Source organism: Desmodus rotundus, chromosome 7 (genome assembly GCF_022682495.2).
Source record: "Desmodus rotundus isolate HL8 chromosome 7, HLdesRot8A.1, whole genome shotgun sequence".
Lineage (NCBI taxonomy): Eukaryota > Metazoa > Chordata > Mammalia > Chiroptera > Phyllostomidae > Desmodus > Desmodus rotundus.
This window is the reverse complement of record NC_071393.1, coordinates 76,749,483-76,768,616: the sequence shown is the minus strand read 5'-3', so window position 1 is coordinate 76,768,616 and position 19,134 is coordinate 76,749,483. Positions and strand designations below refer to the sequence as shown.

General features: G+C 41.6%; 2 protein-coding genes across 4 annotated transcripts in view; one reads left to right on the top strand and one right to left on the bottom strand.

Moving 5' to 3' along the window:
- Nucleotides 1-7,738, bottom strand: part of TUBGCP4 (tubulin gamma complex component 4) — a 35,561-nt gene extending 27,823 nt beyond the window's left edge. Inside the window, exons 1-2 of the mRNA XM_024568500.4 lie at nucleotides 7,608-7,738; nucleotides 4,149-4,277 (exon numbers count right to left, since the gene is read on the bottom strand). Of these exons, the coding sequence (XP_024424268.1) occupies nucleotides 4,149-4,277; nucleotides 7,608-7,685 (207 nt within the window). The 5' untranslated portion in view covers nucleotides 7,686-7,738. The remainder of the gene's footprint in view (nucleotides 1-4,148; nucleotides 4,278-7,607) is intronic.
- Nucleotides 7,739-7,941: 203 nt separating this feature from the next.
- ZSCAN29 (zinc finger and SCAN domain containing 29) lies at nucleotides 7,942-17,709 on the top strand. Of its 3 annotated transcripts, none has more exons than XM_024568499.4 (6): nucleotides 7,942-8,465; nucleotides 9,024-9,457; nucleotides 9,945-10,149; nucleotides 12,161-12,859; nucleotides 14,354-14,791; nucleotides 16,773-17,709. In XM_024568499.4, exons 2-6 carry the CDS (start codon nucleotides 9,140-9,142, stop codon nucleotides 17,639-17,641), a joined length of 2,529 nt encoding a protein of 842 aa, XP_024424267.2. In that variant the 5' UTR covers nucleotides 7,942-8,465; nucleotides 9,024-9,139; the 3' UTR covers nucleotides 17,642-17,709. The 3 variants fall into 3 exon arrangements, with proteins under 3 accessions (XP_024424267.2, XP_024424266.2, XP_071078063.1); XM_024568498.4 differs by having other exon boundaries at nucleotides 7,942-8,564; XM_071221962.1 differs by lacking the exons at nucleotides 7,942-8,465; nucleotides 9,945-10,149 and having other exon boundaries at nucleotides 9,233-9,457.
- Nucleotides 17,710-19,134: the final 1,425 nt, after the last annotated feature.

Here is a 19,134-nt window from a genome sequence, read left to right as displayed (position 1 = left end):
AAATAATTCCATATCAGAACAGTGCTTCAGTGAGAGGAAAACCCAACAGAAGAGACAGATTGTGAGTTCTGACCTTTTAAAATGTAATATATTAAAATTTTTTGTATTTGTTGATTTTAGAGGAAGAAGGGAAGGTATATGTGGGGGCGGAGGAGAGAGAGAGAGCGAGAGAAAGAGAAACATTGATGTTATTCTATTTATTTATGCAGTCATTGGTTGCTTCTTGTATGTGCCCTTACCAGGGATCAAACCTACAACCGTTAGCTACCCTGCCAGGGCTGAAATGAAACATTTTAACTTTTCAAGGGGCCCAGATGTTACAATGAAGTAGTACTCCATATTGTCAGTGGAGATTTTTCTACAACTCAATTTTAATCTTATAACTTCTAGCTTAAGTCCTTTTGGCGCCTTCCCACTGTTCCAGGATAATATCTAAACTCTCCTACATGGCATGCAATGACTTCTGCATTCTGGACCTTACTTCCCTTCAAAATTCTTTTATTGATTCGAACTTCACATCCTCATTTCCAAACTACCCACAGGTCACCAAACGTGCCTTGGTTCTATTTCTCAGGCCCATGAATTTGGATGTGTTCTGCTTCTAACTGTACACTCATCTTAGTGACAAATACCTACTCTTCCTGCAGGACCCACCTCAAGCATCTCTTCTTTGCAAAGCCCTTCCTAACTCTCCCCAGGGAATTAATAGCTTCCCCCTTTGTTGCTTTCATTACATCTTGATTTAATGGTGAAATTGTACTTCTGTCATGATACCCAAAGCTTCATGAAGCAAGGTCCCACATTTTATTCATCTTTGTATTTTAGTCCCTACCACAGTTCTCTGAACAGTGGGTAAATATTTACTGAATAAATACAATGACTTCAATCCTCATTTTAACATCCCTTCTCCTGCCTGGCATAGCAATTCATCTGAACATGAATCAGACAATGTGGGGATTTATGAAACTCTCACTAAGAGATTATTTACAAATATGGCTTGTCTTTCAGGAAACCTGAAATTTTTTTGTAAGAGCTTCTTCTTGTAGCTTTATATAGAGAGTGTGGTTAACAGTTAACGAGAGGTCACCATAACTAGCCTCTCTGGCTATGTACTGATTTGGGTGATCAGGCTCTGGGGTAGTGGTGGATACAATAGCAGAATTCAGCAACAAGTGTGAGGGGAAGCTCGGGCTCAGGGTTTATCAGGCACAGTGCAGCCAGAGGATACTGCAAAGGATACTAGTAGTTCCTGGAGATAAATGTTCACAGCTTCAAGAGGGTACCCCACAAAACAGAATTTATTTATAAAAAATTATGTATTTATTATTACATATTTAAACCTCTCAGTCACCTGCAAAGTACTCTCCATTTGATGCAATACACCTATCGAGATGTTTTCTCCACTGCTCAAAAGTTTTTGAACTTGTCCATTTTGATGCCTTTTAGGGCTTCTGCCATTTTTTGTTTTACCTCTTCCACATCGGCAAAAGGTTTCCCTTTGAGGACTTTTTTTCACCCAGGGAAACAAAATGTCTCTTGAGGTGAGATTGGGTGAATAGGGAGGGTGGGCTCAGGGGTCATGCTGTTTTTGGTCAAAAACGGCTGAACACTCAGCAAGATATGAGCAGGTACGCTTATAAATCACCTATCATGAAATGGGCAAATGCTTTGGAAGAGTGTTTAAAACAAATTCACTGAAGTGGAATGCAGCCTCACAACAATGCCAGTTGGTACACTGATACAGATGGGTTCCTAGAACACTCACTTAGCTGGGGGAGCCTCTACTACAAGGGGCCTGCGTTCTAGAAGATAACTCCAGCTTTTTTGGGTCCCCCTCGTATAATAAGAACAGCATGGGCATATGGTGAAATAGACCAGGTCAGCTTACAAACAGTCAATTCTGTTTTGATATTGTGTCATTTCAGAGAACTGAATGTCTTCATTTATCACAAAATAAAAGAGAAAATGAGTATGCTTTTTACATTTCCAAAAAAAGCGGTACTACAGATATCTTTAAAATTGGGAAAGTAGGAATTCACATATATTAGATGAGACCCACATAGTCATACAAATGTAGAGGTTTTTTTCTTTGAGGTGTTATATACCAAAAAAAAATTAATATTATTAATTACATCTATATTATATTGATACTATATATACATTATTAGTATAATGTTTATAATATATTAATATAGGTGTAAGGTTCATCTATATAATATATAGATTTCAACTTTGATAATTAAGTATGCTTTCTTAATATGGTTTCATAGCAAACTGGCATTGATTAGGTATTTTGTTGTTGTTCAATTACAGTTGTTCCCATTTTCCCCCATTACTCTCTCCTGCCCTACCCATCCCACAATGATTAGATTTTAAGCCCATGTTTAGCTTATATATTTTCTTTGCAATATAATCAGTTTAAGTGAACCAGAATCCCTGTCCCAGAGATGAAAACATAAGGCATTACCCTCCAACTCCTTTGCCCCACAGATTACCACCTATGAACCCTCAGAAAAAAAAGACACGTGCTAAGAAAGGCTCCTGGTGGCTAACTGGGCTCAAATTTAAAACAAAAATGAAAACAAACAGTGTAGTGGCCATTTCTACACAGGGGTCTCTTGTGCAAACTAAACTTCAAAGAAGCCTGAGCTGCAATGCCTGCCTCTGTACTGAACTGTCTTCCAGCAATGTATTTCTCCCATCTGAGCCAGCCCTTATAAAGGTTTGCTGGAATCCTATTTTAAACAATAGAATTGAGGCTCTATTCTGACTAATCAGGGCAGAATGGCCCCTTTTGGGCCAATCAAACTTTGCCGATTCAAAGCCTTCATCTACAGGAGGATGGACTCATCAGGGACCAGAGACATGGACTTCTGTCCATATAAGACATAGACCATTCTGTCCATGTTCATTTCTGGCTCGGAGAGCATATTTTCCCTTTCCAGTGAAGACTGCAGACTGCTTCTCCCTGGCTCAGCTGAAACACGGAAGATGTCTTGCCAGAGCAGAGTAGAGCAGACCAGCATAGTGCAAAGCAGATCATCAAGAAGCAGAGTACAGCAGTCTAGCTGGAGAGAGGCCTGGCCTCAGGGCTGACCTGCCCCAGATCTGTTCTACAGCCATGCTGTTTTCACAGCTGTGCTGTATGATAATTGAGCTGTTGTGCACTGAATAAAGCATCCTTCACTGCACCCCAAATTGGAGATTCTTGTTGTCACTGAATCGGCTAAAACGACCATCAGTTGACACACCAAAGGCCTGATAACCGATTTACCCCTACCCTCTGAGTCTGAGTCCAGAGGGTATTGACTGCATTGAAGTTCTCACCTTTTCCCTAAATCAGAATCATTCTTTCAACTGGGAAATAGTCATCACTGAATCAGTCATACAATTCAGCAGTCTTTTTACTTACCACTGACAAGAATTACGGATGGTTAAAAATAAAGAGAACTATAAAATATCTCTTTAAAAAAGTCTGAGTGCTTACTGTATGCCAGGCATTCACATGAATTACTTTGTTCAACCCTCAAAACCCTATGAGATAGGTACTATTATCCCCGTTTTATAGATAAGAAAACTGAGCCTTAGTTACTGAGCATTAGGTTACTGCTGAGCAGTCTATAGCCAGTGAGTGATGGAGCAGAACACAAATTCTTGACCTCTATACTGACCTCCAATTAATTAATAATAATGAGTAATATTTATTAAGTGCTTACTATGTGTCAAGTGCCTTCTCTGGTTTAACCCTTTTATTTACAAATTTAAAAAATGAAGCCCAAAGATTTTAGTTGCTTGCCTCAATGTGACTAAGATAGTCAGAAGCAGAGAGGCAAAGAAATTTGAAATAATGCTTTATGTTTTCACTTCTGGAATTGGAACTATGGTTCAGTTCAAAATAATATAATTCTGGCCTTCTAAAACTCAGGCAAAACAAATTTTCTCTCACACCAATCTGCCTAAATTAGTCCCTGTGTATATTTTCCCTTTATGTGAGGTACAGACCTCTGGCTTTCACTTGAATAATTCCAGTGATGAGAAATTCATAACTTCTTGTGACTTATTTCACATGAATTACCAGCAGATTCACTAAAAGCTTGACATAGCTCCTGCCCTCTGGAGGTATACATTCCCTGAGAACAACAACCTACCTGTTGCTGCACATGGCCTGTGTACTGTTCAATGAACTCGGTGAAGCGAATATAGTCTGTGCCCAGGCGGCAGAGTCGATTCAGGACGCTGGTTTCACTGGGATGGAGAAATGGGAAGTCCTGTGACACCTGCAGGAGAGGAAGCAGGCTGAAAACACTGGTGCCTGTGATTCACTACATGCTGGTCTTTGAGGTCCTTCAAATGTTCTATACTGTTTATCATTTCCTTTTACAAAATGTCCATTTAAGATTGGGAAGTTCTGGGTAACAAAAGTATTTCCAAACCACTACAAAGGTGCTATTCCCCACCCCTGACCTAATTAGTTGTTTACTGAAATAAGTGGTAACACATGGTAAAACATTCAAACAATACAAAATGGTGTACATTAAAAAGAAGTCAGCCTTGCGCTAGCCATGTAGCTCAGTTGGTTAGAGCATCGTCCCCATATGCTGGGGTTCCAACTTCCATCCCAGGTCAGGGTACATACAAGAATCAGCCAATGAACCCTGGCTGGGTAGCTCAGTTGGTTAGTCATCCTGATATGCCAAGGCTGTGGGTTCAATCTCCAGCCTGGGACATACAAGAAGCAACTAATGAACACATAAATAAGTAGAACAACCAATCAATGTTTCTCTATCCCTCCCTAATATCAATTAAAGATTTTTTAAAAAGAATCAACCAATAAATAGATCAATGTTTCTTTCTCTCCCTCCCCCTCTCTAAAGTCAATAAATAAAAAAATTAAAAAAAAAATAAGTCAGCCTCCCCTTAGAGGCAGCTACTATACCTGTTTCTTTTTTTGAAAAAAAAATACACACACACACATATATATATATATATATATATATATATATATATATATATATTTTAAAGATTTCTTTATTTATTTTTAGAGAGAGAGGGAGGGAGAAAGAGGGGGAGAGAAACATCAATGTGTGGTTGACTCTTACACGCCAGCTATTAGGGACCTGGCCTGCAACCCAGGCATGTGCCCTGACTGGGAATTGAACCCATGACCCTTTGATTCGCAGGCCCAGGCTCAATCCACTGAGCAACACCAGCCAGGACTAAAAAAATACATATATTTTTTAAAATTTTACTTATTGATTTGAGAGAGAGAGAGAGAGAGAGAGAGAGATCGATTTGTTGTTCCATTTATAAATGCATTCATTGTTGATTCTTATATATACCTTGACTGGGGATTGAACCCTCAACCTTGGCATATCGTGACAATGCTCTAACCAACTGAGCGACCCGGCCAGGGCCTACCTGTTTCTTATGCAACATTTCAGGGATGTTCTTTAAAGATATGAGGTTTTGACCTGGTTGCAACAAGGTTGTCTTTAGCAATGTCTTCAGCAAACTTCAAACATATTCATAAACAGTTTCTCAAACACATTCTTAGAATTAACAAATTCTCTATGAAATTTTAAACCTTGTTTTCATTTCAATAAAAATGTAAATAAATGCAGCATACTATAATCTATAAAAGCACCTTATAACTGGACATATACATTTAGTATCTATATTTTTATTTGTATTTTTAATTTAAATAATAGCCAAATGATAGCCTAGTATGCTATGTAAAGGTTACACAGCAGTTCAAGTAGAAAAAAGTAGTGGGAGAATGTATCCATTCAACCAACTTTTCCAAAAAAAACTGTGGCAAAATATACATATAAGTTACCATATTAGCCATTTTTAAATGTACAGTTCTTGGCATTAAGTGCATTCACATTGTTGTGCTGCCATCACCACCATCCATCTCCAGATCATTTTCATCTTCCCAAACCGAAACTCTGTACTCATTGTACAAAGACTCCCTATTCTCCCTCCCCACAGCTCCTGGCAAGCACCCTTCTATTTCCTGTCTTTATGAATTTGACTACTCTAAGTACCTCAAATAAGTGGAAGCATACATTTGTGCTTTGTGACTGGCTTATTTCACTTAGTAGTATCTCCAAGTTTCATTCATGTTGTAGCGTTTGTCAGAATTTCTATCCTTTTTAAGACTGAAAACCATTGCTCTGCAGAAGGTATGCAATATTTCCTGGTTTGGGTGGCCTTTTCTTACATAAGTATCTGAACACCAACTCTGGCACAAACTGCCAGGTGCTCCTGGTACACCTATGAAGACCACTGTGATCTTTGCTCCCATGGGCAATCTGTGAGAGAGAAAGACTAGAAACAGGTAACAACAATAAATAATGTGAATTGTGTTAAATCCTATAAGAGAAATAAACAAGTTTCTTGGATAGAGAATAATGGCATAAGGGGAGGATACATAAAAAAAGATGGTCAGAAAAAGTTTTTCTGAGGAGGTGGCTTTAAAGCTGAGACCTTAAGGAAGAAAATTTCTGATTGAAACTTTTTTTATAAGAAAGAAAAGTAGCTCTCTTTCCTATACTCTTATCTCTTTTTATTTCATGTCATAAAGCACCCACGAATACTTCCTGGACATTTTCCTTCTATATGCCTGGCACTGTGCTAGTTTTATAGGGGAAAATAAATAATAAAAGGAATTGCTTTGATTTATAGGTTTTATAGCATAATAATGTTATTTTTCTGCCCTTCCCCAGGCTCTACTGCCAATTCTCATAGGAATAAGCATGGCCTTGTCATCAGACTAAGCTATATGCAAATCTTGCTCTTATCGGGACTAGCCACCATAAAATTCTCTGAACTTCAGTTTGCTCATTTGTATGTAAACTGGAGCTAACAATATCTAGTTACTAACTTATTGAGAGGATTAGACATTAGTGGAAACAGAAGTAGAAAAGAGTAATTCAGACGCTGGAACCAGACAGACATTCAAGATCAGGCTTGCTCATTACCAGCTGCGAGCCGCAGGGAGTTAACTTGTGATATGGAATTGGGTGGTCATGAAGACTAAATTAGATAATGCATATAGTACATAGCCCTTCCTCCTCCTGGTTCCTGGTTACACGAAGGCCCCCTTTCAGATTCTCCTAGTGCAGAAATTTCCTGAGAAAGGAGTCATGAGAGAAACACACTCATTCATTTTTTTATTCAACAAAATTGGCTGAGCCCTTACTGTATGTTAAACGCTATGTAGTTGGTCTAACTTTCAAAACTCAATTTAAAACAGAGTGCAAGTGTGAAAATGGGAGAAAACGCCTTCCTCACTTTTATATTCAGTTAGTTCCCAGGAAACTCGCTCGAACACCTTAACTTTAAGCCGGTTCCGGGTCTCCTTCTCCCTCCCCGAAGGTGGGGCCATTCTGGCTCTGCCCTCCTTTTCCCAGCCTAGGCCCAACCCTCTCACCAAGTGCTAGTCTCACGCAGGCCTCTCCGGTCACTGGCCCGGGGACACACCTCCCGCCCCCAAAGCCCCCGCAAGCCCCGCCCTCTGAGTGCCTCAGACTGCTCCCCCAAGCACTGGCTCGGGTCTACCCATTCTGCACTCACTAGTTCCCGCGCTCCGAGCCGGACCGTACCTGAAGGCCACTCCGCTTGTTCCAGGTGAAAATGGACCCTGGGTACCCGCTCAGAGCTAAGAGCAGTTCGTGGATCATTCCCGCCGAAGACCTCGAGTCCCTATATGCGTCACTCCTTCCTCCAGCGCCCTTCAAGGCGACCACAGAGTCCAAAGCCCCCTTCCCAACACGCGTACAGGCCCCCGGGACTGACAGTTCGTCCTGAAACTACCCGCCGCAAAAACTGCATCGGGAAGAGCAGACGGGAAGCAGGGACAGGGTCCGCGCGCCGCGGTCCGGATGTAAGCCGCGCCGACTGGGCCCACCCGCTGGCGGCAAACCCCGTTTCTCTGGAGGAGTCGCGGCGGCTGATTTTGCGCATGCGCCCTGGCGTTCGAGTCACCCGCTCGGACTTCCGGTTTGAGAGCCGGACGGGGCTAGAGAGCCGGACGGGGCTAGAGAGCCGGGCTTGGGGCCGACTCGGGTGGATGACGCTAGCCGGTGGGCAGAGATGCGAGTGGATTGAGGGACAACCCGAGAGAGAGACACTTCCAGCGGTGGACCGGAGGGTGCTTTCAGGCCACTTAGACGGGTCGGAGGTCTCTGGAGGGCACTGCACCACGGCTCCGAGAGTGACCTGGCCGGAGGGAGCGAAGACAAAGAGGCCGAACCCCGCACCCGCGGCTCCCTGAGCTGAGTTCCGCGTCCGCGAACTCCGCAGCACTCGGACCTCCTGGCCAGCACCCGAGCTCATCCTCAGGAGACCCATTACTATTGCCCCCTCGGATTCTCTCTACCAACTCAGTGCGACTCTCCTCAAGCCCACCCGGATCTCCCTTCAGGAGCTAAAACCAACTTCTCCCAGTCGCGAGGTTTCCCGTCAGTAGTTCCCGAATATTTGTTGAGCGGTTACTTCTGCTGTGAGGAAAAACAAAGACCGAGTTTTCAGTATTTGAGTTTTGCCTGGGGTGGGAATTGGTAGGTGTGGAGTCCGAGGGGGCAGGGAGGACGTAGAGGCCTGGGGAAGGACTACGGAGGTACTGGGGAAGATCAGCTGCGACCCGCTGGACAGAGGCATTTTGTTGCCTTGAGCAGGATGGTGACTTGCCATTAGATCCTGAGCTCCAGGTCTCCCATGTGGTTCGAACCCACTATGCAACACTGGTCAGAGTTAAATGGGATCAGGTTTGGGGGAGGGGGAAGAGGAGCAGACTACTTTCTTTTCTCTGCTATTTCTCCAGGCCGCCCTGGGAAATCGCCCAGAAATGCAGCTTTTGAAAGTTTTCTCTCCATGCTCAGTTTTGGCTTTCTATTCTGAAGCTGGTGGTACCTCAGCTGGCCACACGGAGCATATATTTGGGAAGTCAGGCCAGCTATTGCAAGACTTTAGATGTATGAATATATTCCTTCTGATAGTGCCATCTTTCTCTACCCTAGGAGGAAACTCTTCTTACAGAGACTCATCTGCAGGTGATTCTCCAAGGACATGGGAAGATAGGTGTAAGCTCTGGAACATAGACCCTTAAGTGGAGGAAAGCTGCTTCCTGCTGTGAATGATGGCCAAACCTACTCTGAGAGGGAATGGCACTAACTCTGAGACCTTCCGACAGCGCTTCAGGAAATTTCATTACCAGGAGGTAGCTGGTCCCCGGGAGGCTTTCAGCCAACTCTGGGAACTTTGCTGTCGGTGGCTGAGGCCAGAGGTGCATACCAAGGAGCAGATTGTAGAGCTGTTGGTGCTAGAGCAGTTCCTGGCCATCTTACCGGGGGAGATCCAGAAGTGGGTACAGGAGCAATGTCCAGAAAATGGAGAGGAGGCTGTGGCTCTGGTGGAAGATTTAGAAAGACAGCCTGGAAGACCTGGACGTTCGGTAAGAAGGGAGGGGGAATTCAGAAGTGTTTGATTGGGCAGGGGCAAGGCCAAGGGGCCAAATGAAGGTACAGACATTTTTAAAGAGGGGTACAGTGTTCCTTGGTGATGCTTATACTGGTCCTGGAACAGGTAACTTTTTCAGATACAGTTTATCTGGAGATGCTACCTGGGTGTATTTTTGCTACCCTGTCATCATGAGTTATTCATAGATTCATAGTTTTTTACTTAGTAGAGAAGAAAGGGGATTTATTTTTTAGTCTATAGTTGGGTTTACTATTTTGATCTTTTCCTATTGATGTTCCAGCTGCTCTAAGCTAACAGTAATGGAATAAGAATGACTCTTGTTGGTCATTCCACTGGTTGGTCCCACCACTACCACTAGCCATGTCCCAAAAGGATGGTGGTCTTTTTGGAGGGTAATAATCTCCACTGGGAATGCCCCTCATTATAACCTTGCAGTGACAATTGATGGGGGTTGTTTCTAGGTCACAGTCTCTGTGAAGGGGCAGGAAGTGCGCTTGGAGAAGATGACACCCATGAAATCATCACAAGAGTTATTAAGTATTCGGCAGGAGTCAGTGGAACCCCAGTCCAGGGGTGTACCCAAGAAAGAGAGGGCAAGAAGCCCAGACCTGGGACCACAGGAGCAGATGAATCCAAAGGAGAAGCTCAGACCTTTTCAAAGGAGCGGTGAGGAGTAGATTCATATGGGAAGATAGGATTCCATTCTAAGTTGGGAAGTAGGGTTTGGGAATAGTGAGTGGAAAAGGGATTTCAGAATGAGTGGCAATTATAGAGTATGTGGTTGTTGGGGACTTCCTGAAGGCATATAGTTTAGCTCTCTGCTGCAGTGAGAATTCTTATATTTCCTCTCTTGATAAGTCTGCCAGAGGATGGTTCCCTAGTTTTTATCAGAATTTTGAGCTATTTTATTTCCTTTTTGTAATGATGATACCAAGTCAGTATTTTCTAGATAAAAATTATTTTCTGTACTTGAAAGTACATCTTCCTTTTAGTCATTTTCCTTCTCTGAAATGAACTATTTGTTTCTTTAAGCTTTCCCCCAGAAGCTCCATTATTTAGATGTACTAAGTCTTAATTTTTTTTAAAGATTTTTATTTATTTTTTAGAGAGAGGGAAAGAAGCATCGATGTGAGAGAGAAACATCAATTGGTTGCCTCTTGCACACTTCCAACAGGGGAGGGGGGCTGGTCCACAACCCAGGCATGTGCCCTGACCTGGAATCGAACCAGTTACCTTTCGGTTTGCCCAGCGACACCCAACCCACTGATCCACACCAGCCAGGGCTCAGATGTACTAAGCTTTTGTTACTGTTCCTTGGAAACTTTAAGTTCTCTAAATATGTCAATTGTGGAGAACTAAGTATTATATATATATATGTGTGTGTGTATATATATATATAGTTCCAGTGAGGGTCTGTCTGATAGGCTGAGGCAGAGTAAGAATTTTACTTCAGAATTTCACATTATCTTTCAGTATAGCTCAACTAACTACTTAATTATTGTTCACTTGGTAATTCCTGGGACTCTCATAACCTTCCCCATTGTCTTTGTGTCTAGTGCTTACTCTTGTATATGATTTTGTGGAGCTTGTTCTTTGTACTCTGTTGAACTCCATATTGTATATTTTTTTCTTTGATCATTTAACTTGAGGTTGTTCTAAAATCTGATCTTATTGTGTAAGAGTCTAGCCTTCTCAGCCAGTTTGGTAACAGTCTCTGTTAGTCATCCAGATACAATCCCTCAATGCCACACACAGGTTTGTAGAATGAATCAGCTTTTGAACACCTCCCTACCATGTGCTCAACACCTTGCAAGATGTTCTGCAGTAAGAAAAGATGCCTATCCTTAAAGAACTTATGATTGAGAACATAACAGCAAACAGAAAGATGTGCTGAACTGAACTGTACTGAAACAATGCTAAACAATGACTTGTTACTCAGTTGTGCGAGTACAGCGGTTTGGCACAGTGGAAGATTGGGGGGGGGGGGGGCATTGGCAAATATGCTTGAAGAATGGGTTAAATGTGGACAGGAGGGGAGGAGTCTGATATGAATGGACAGTACATGGTAGGCACTCAGGTTAAGGTCCAGCAGTATAGCATGCGAGCTGAGAAAGGAAGAGCCTGGAGCTAGGTAGGACAGTGACTACTTCAGTTATCTGGGTAGTGAGAAGGTGAGGAGTCTAGACTTGTGTGGTGGCAGTAGGAACAGAGTACATACTAAGGGAAAAAACCTTTAGTACTTGGTGGCTGAGTGTGAAGGAAACAGATGAGTTGAAGATGATTACCCATCTGCTCCCCTCCCCCTTGAAATCTGAGCTTAATTTTTTAGCCCCAAGTAGAGAATTCTAAGAGGTGACTGTTCCCAGCAGTGCCATGACCTGCCTTCAAGTGGTCAGGGGGGCTAGGGAACAATTTGGAACAGAATTATCTGCTCTAAACTTAAAACAGACCTTTTCTTCTCTTGTCATCCTGCTCTGGACAATATTTATCATTTTTTGATGTTTCATGTATTTTCACCATTTCCTTCAGCATATTGAACTTTCTGAAAATATTTCCTTAGACGCTTTGTTTATAAGCCTCTTGCATAAAAAAGGCAGGTCTGAACTCAGAGATTATTATTATCATTTTAATGGTCATTCCAAACTATGATGTCCTTTGTTTGCTTCCCTGCAAGCAGGATTTCCATTTCCTAAATCCGGTGTGGTCTCCAAGTTGGAGCAAGGAGAGCCTTGGATCCCAGATCTGGGCTCCAAGGAAAAGGAACTCCCAAGAGGCAATCTCACAGGAGACAGACAAATGCATGCTGACCTCTTACCATCTAGGAGAGAGAAGAGACGCTGGGTAGAACAGGATCACTGGGGCTTTGAGGATGAGAAGGTGGCAGGTGTGCATTGGGGCTATGAAGAGACCAGAACTCTCCTTGCAATTCTTAGTCAGACTGAATTTTATGAGGCTCTCCAAAACTGTCATCGAAACAGCCAAGTATATGGGGCTGTGGCTGAGCGGCTCCGGGAGTATGGCTTCCTCCGGACCCTGGAACAGTGTCGGACCAAGTTCAAAGGTCTTCAGAAGAGCTATCGGAAAGTCAAGAATGGCCACCCACCTGAGACCTGCCCCTTCTTTGAAGAGATGGAAGCCCTGATGAGTGCTCAGGTCATTGCCCTACCCAGCAATTGCCTGGAAGAGGCAGCCTCTCACTCTGGCTTGGCAAGCAGCGATGCTGAGACTGAGGAGCCAGGGACAGGGAGTTGGCAGCATGAGGATGGAGTAGAAGAGGCCACGGCTGAAGAGTCTGACAGTGATGAAATGGGCCAGAAGACCAACCCTCAGGACCCCAACAACTCAACTGCACCCGTCCTTTTCCGAAGCCAAAGTGGTAAGCTTTTTTTCTTGGGGTTTTGGGATTAGACTTGAGGAGTTATGAGACTGGATGTGGAGTCATGAAGCTTAATGTTACCTGCCAGCTTTGTCACTTAGAGAATAAAGAGGCACTTTGGTTCCACATGTATTTCATTCTATGGGAAAGTCAGTGAGATAATAGGAAGTAGGGAATTATTTTAGGTATTTTAAAGAAATATACTCAGGAAATACAAGAGAGTCCTGAAAAGGAATATCAATGTTTCCATTTCTTTCTTAAAATGTTTTTTTCCCGATTAAAAAATCATTAAAGGCTGAAAAAAAATTGGCACTATTTTAAGAATATTTATCAAGTACCTTTTATGAACTGGTGTTTTTTATCTTTTACTCCCTCAAATCTCAAAATTAGTTTATTGTATGTTCCTTTTTACTTAGAATAGCATAGTGAAGGATTGCCCAAAGTTAGGACAACAGTTTCTGAGTCTCTTCTATGAGATTTGCAACACACACTGGCATTTTAAGAGGAATGAGAAATCCTGCAGCAAGGAATCGTGTTTAATACTCTTATGTTGAAATATTTTTTGCCTGTTTTGTAACAGTTTTGTAAGTATCTTTTATTACCTTTGATGTAGTTTCTACAACCACGTTGTTATGAAAGGGGCAACAAAGTACCAGTCAGGAGGCTTTGTTTCTAATTCTGACCACTAATCTGCTGACTGCCCTTGTAAGTTATCTGACCATTTCAGAGTTTGTTTCCTGACCTGTAAAATGGGGAATGGCAGGAGGACTGCATCTCTAAAGTTGTAGTTCCACTGTGAACAGTGATTTTTTGCTTCCATTTTTAAATTAAATGTGATGTTATTTTAGTTCAATTCTTCCTATCTTCTACTTTTTCCTTTCTTCATTATTTTTCACTTTTTGTCACTGAATAAATGTGGATAAATCACAAATGTGGCACAGGTGGCACCTGCTATAATTTTCATTCTTTTCACCCTTTTCCACAGCTTTTTGTCTTCCGATTCTTCCCCCTTCTTTACTTACAGTGAGTGGAGGATAATGGAAGCAATGTAATCTCCAGCTGGCTCTCAAGTGGAAGACTTTTTGAATCTCCCTTCCCTCTACCTTGGTTACCTTCAGGGAACAGAGTCTGTAATTGTCCTGATGAAGTACTGCCCAAATGGGGCCTGCAGCACTAGCATGCACTCAGGCCAGGAGATGCTGTCTACTCTGCTTCCTTCCTCTTTCTCCTTCCTAATGATACATTGCATGACTTTGAGGTCCTTTATCTTGTACCCTTTCAGGTCTTTGTTATTGTTGGGCTTTCCCCCTACCCGCCTGAGATTATAGCAAGTGAAGAAGGGCTGTAATAGGGATTAGGCAACAATGTGATTTTAAAGGAGATTGTTTGTTGGATTTCTGAGTCATTCTTTGGGAAACTTTCATGATACAGATCACAGGGTTAAGGAATTGAGGCTTTAAAGCCCTGGTGCTAACATTTCTCTTCTGGTGGCAGGTGTACACTGGGGCTATGAAGAGACAAAGACTTACCTTGCAATTCTTAGTGAGACTCAGTTTTATGAAGCCCTCCAGAACTGTCACCGCAACAGCCAATTGTACGGAGCTGTGGCTGAGCGGTTATGGGAATATGGCTTCCTTAGGACACCAGAGCAATGTCGGACCAAGTTTAAAAGCCTGCAAACGAGCTATCGGAAAGTCAAGAATGGCCAAGCACCAGAGACCTGTCCCTTTTTTGAAGAGATGGATGCTTTGGTGAGTGCCCGGGTTGCTGCCCCACTCAGTGATGGCCAGGAAGAAGACACAGCCTCTTGCCCCATCCAGGATACCAGTGAAGCAGAAGAGGCCACAGAAGATTCTGATGATGAAGAAGATACTGAGCTACCCCCGGGGGCTGTTGTGACACGTGCTCCAGTCTTATTCCAGAGTCCTAGTGGTAAGATTATTTTACTTCTTAAGGCCTAAATAGCACAGGGGAGGCAGTGGGACTTAGGAAAATAATAATCAGATTGAAACCTCTACCCCCAGCTCTCATGGATTCTTGTGACCACCTATCTTTTCCCCACGTTCCCTATTAAAAGCAGTTCAGTGAGGGGATATAAATTACTCATTTGACTTGCCTCCTTACACAGCATCAATCCAAAATGGTTTCGAATTTTGTAAATTTGCTATCATCTATGTCTGAGTTGCTAGGTTTCTAGGCAGTTTACCTACCAGGAAATCTGAAAGCTAACATTTCCCATGCACCCATAATAGGATGAAATTGATTTTAAAAGTTCATTCTTGTTAGTTTGTTCTAGTTTTAGCTTATACACCAGCTATATATTTGCTTTATACACATATTTGAAAACCTAGTAAACTCTTTCTTCAGACACTCTTATGCAAAAGTCTGAGATTTCTGAGTTATTGGGCCCTTTGAATCTTAGCTGTTGTACAAGGAAGAAAATACTTCACTATGGTTTCCCTCCTTAAGGGAAGAATAATTCTGATTTTGGAGCCATACATGTACAAGGGTGGGCAAAAGTAGGTTAAATTACCAGCCATCATTACCTAACAGATAAATCATAAGTAAAGATATGAAATAATAATAAGACAAATACAGTAATTAATAATTAATAATACAAGAATAACCTGTGTTTTGGCATACTCACAACTGTAAACCTACATTTGCCCACCCCTGTATATGTATGTGAATCTGGACTCTGCTGTTTATAAGTTGAGTAACTTAGAGCAAGTTATTTAACCCTGTAACTTTACTTATCTATGAAGACCTTCCTCAAAAGGCTAATAGAAGTGAGGTTCCTCAGTGAAGCACATAGTACCATGCTTGGGCACCTAGTAAGTATTCAATAAATAGCAGTTTTCCAAAAATTGTTTAGATGAATATTCTTCAAGAATGTTTCATAGATCATCAGTTCCATGGGGGTAATAATACATTCCACTAAAAATACCTTCTGGGTTTAGGAAATGGCTAAATATTCCTCATGAAGGATCACAAAACATATTTACATATTTAAGATTCTGAGATTTCATTTAACCTGATGAACCTCTATTTCGTGGGGCATCTCTTAAGACTGGGCTTCTAAGTAGAAATACTATTTTAGAGGGTATATATACAGGCTGACACTCGGTGTTCTTTTGCTTTTAGATTTCGTCCAGGAAACTAGAGATCCAAAGTTTACCTGAAATATCTGAAAATTCTATAAATTCAAACTAAAAATTTGCAAGTATCTGCAAATTCACTTTAGCCTAGGCCTGGGGAGCCTGGCATTTGGTTCTTAGAAGAATATTAAAAGCTTAGCTTGGGCATTAGAACAAATGCTTTCGGAACATTTAGTGATTATCTTTCCACATGCAAAGAGAATGTTTTTAGTGAGGTACTTCCTAGCAAAGTTCTTTTCTCGGAAGGCCTTTTGTTCTTTGAAAGACACCAAGTATTTTTCTACCCTGTTTTTATTCTCAGCATATATTGGAATTTGAGCAGAAGAGGACTCATATAGCTTTTTTTGGATACACAGATTTTCCAGGACATTCCCTTCTAATCCTTTAATTATTGGCACAAAATAAACTATAATACCATTATAGGCCTGAGATGAAACAAAAATACAGCATTACAGAGTGTCTTTCCTATATAAAGCTTTTAAATCTAGTAGGTTTTTCTTGTTATACTGAGATTTTCTGAAGATCCTGGGAATCCAGGAAGAGTTAGAAGAATATACTGATTAGCCCTGTGTAGATGAGAAGTATGTGATAGGTTATCAAGTAGAAGAGGAAAACACTGGAATTTTAATGGATGGTAGTTATTTGGGATCTAGAATTCGCTAATTTTTATCTTTAATCATCTAATGTGATACTTATTTTACCTTGGCACATAATTGAGGCAATGGATAACTTTAAAAATTCTATTCTCCTATCAGGTTTTGAGGCTGGATTTAAGAATGAAGAGAATCTAAAACGGGATATTTCTGAGGAAGTGCAACTACATAGGACGTTACTTGCAAGGTCTGAAAGGAAAATTGTCCGGCATCTTAATCGGGACAAAGGCAGTGAGAGTGGATGTAGATCAGGAAGACAGTGGGAAAGGACCCCAGGGGAGAGAAGAGGAAAACCCACACTCCCAGAGAGAAGTTTAGGTAAAGTTCTAAGTCATCAGAGACCTTACTTAGGAGAGAGACCCTATAAATATCTTAAATATGGTAAAAGCTTTGGTCCAAATTCCCACCTCATGCATCAGATATCCCATCAAGTGGAAAATCCATATAAATGTGCTGACTGTGGGAAAAGCTTCAGTCGGAGTGCACGCCTCATTAGACACCGGAGAATCCATACTGGAGAGAAACCATATAAATGTCTTGACTGTGGGAAAAGTTTCCGTGACAGTTCAAATTTCATCACCCACAGGAGAATCCACACAGGAGAGAAACCGTATCAATGCAGTGAGTGTGGAAAACGTTTCAATCAGAGCTCAAGCCTTATAATTCACCAGAGAACCCACACAGGAGAAAAGCCCTATCAATGTGAAGAGTGTGGAAAAAGCTTCAATAACAGTTCTCATTTTAGTGCACATCGGAGGATACACACTGGAGAGAGACCCCATGTGTGTCCTGATTGTGGAAAGAGTTTCAGTAAGAGTTCTGACTTACGGGCACATCATAGAACCCACACAGGAGAAAAACCCTATGGGTGTCATGATTGTGGCAAGTGCTTCAGTAAAAGCTCTGCTCTGAATAAGCACAGAGAAATCCATACACGAGAAAAACTTCTGACACAGTCAGTGCCTAAGTAGTAAGCCCCTGAGGATCTATAAGAAAATAAAGAGCCTCAATAAATGTATTGAAATTGTTTGGAAAAGTCTTTCAATGGTGAGATCCATCTCCTATTCTGTGCCCAACTAGCCTAGGAAATACTCTAGAATTTACCTCACTGTTCCAGGTTCTCCTGGATCAAATTCTCATGACAGTCATCTTAAGAATGAAAGGAAGATTTCAGTCCCTCTCCACGCCTGCATCTGAACTGACAGGTAACATCTTTCCTATGTTGTTCCCTTAATAGAAAGGTCATAGTAGTAGATCCTGTGAGTCTGACATGTACCCTTTACTCATCCTGTTTATCAGCTGCATTTCAGGTGGAAAAACCCACCACAGCAGCATTTCAGGGAGAAGATGTGAGACTTTTCTTATTGAGTAGGTCTAGCTCTTTATACAGTAATAGAAATACAAAAAAGAATCACTCTTCCTGCTCACTTAAGCCTGTGCCCAGAATGAAATACAGATGGTCCCCAACTTATAGGAGTTTGACTTTGTGATGGTGTGAATGCAATATGCATTCAGTAGAAACCATCTAGGCTATGATATTTGGTGGCTTTAAAGGCATTTTTGACTTACCATATGTTCAACTTATGACAGGCTTATCTGCACATAACCCCATTGTAACTAGAGGAACATCTGTATTTGTCATGAACTGTTCATCTACTTTGAAGAAGGAGAGTTTAATGTCCATCTTGGTTCTGACCTATTAATCTTATCAAGAACCTTGGTGTTCTATATGGGGAAACAATGTAACCTTGTATAAATATTGAGGTGTAAACCCTGGATTTCTTAGTTTCTTCCAAGCCCTAGAAAATCTGGAATAGAAGCATACTGCATTTACAGTTCTAGTTTGATTTTTTTCTGTTCCATCTCATCTGAATTTCATCTGTCCCGTGTGGTCCAGAAGTCCAAAGAGCAAGGCAGCTGGATGTGTTGATTGGGAAAGCAGTTAAAGCAATTATAGACAGGGAACTGTCTATATTCCACACACTCCAAACATGTAGTATAGTGTCAGATACCCTGTGGGTGTTCAGTGCTAACCCACAATGAGCCGAAGCCACTGCTACACTCCCATGGATGGGAAAACAGACCAATCCAACAACTCTTTACCCGAATGGCAAGGAGGACACATTATCTTTGGTCAGTTCAGTTGCATACATGCATATGCATATATTCAACTGTATCCATCTGTTTTTAAAACAGGTCTTCACACCTAAGTGTAATGCTGATCTCTATAATCAAATAGTTTTATTAATTACCCATATGTTCATAGTAGTATCATGAGCCCTATACAGCACAAATTAAATAGTCCTTGTCCTTATACAATCTAAAATGACACTGGCAGGGACAAATAATAAATACACGCGTATAGATGCAACAGTTTTAAAGCTAGCTAGTAACACTGCATAAATATTAAAGTCTATTGCATTAGAGTTTGGAAAAATCTGGGAGGTATTTTCTTCTCTTTATT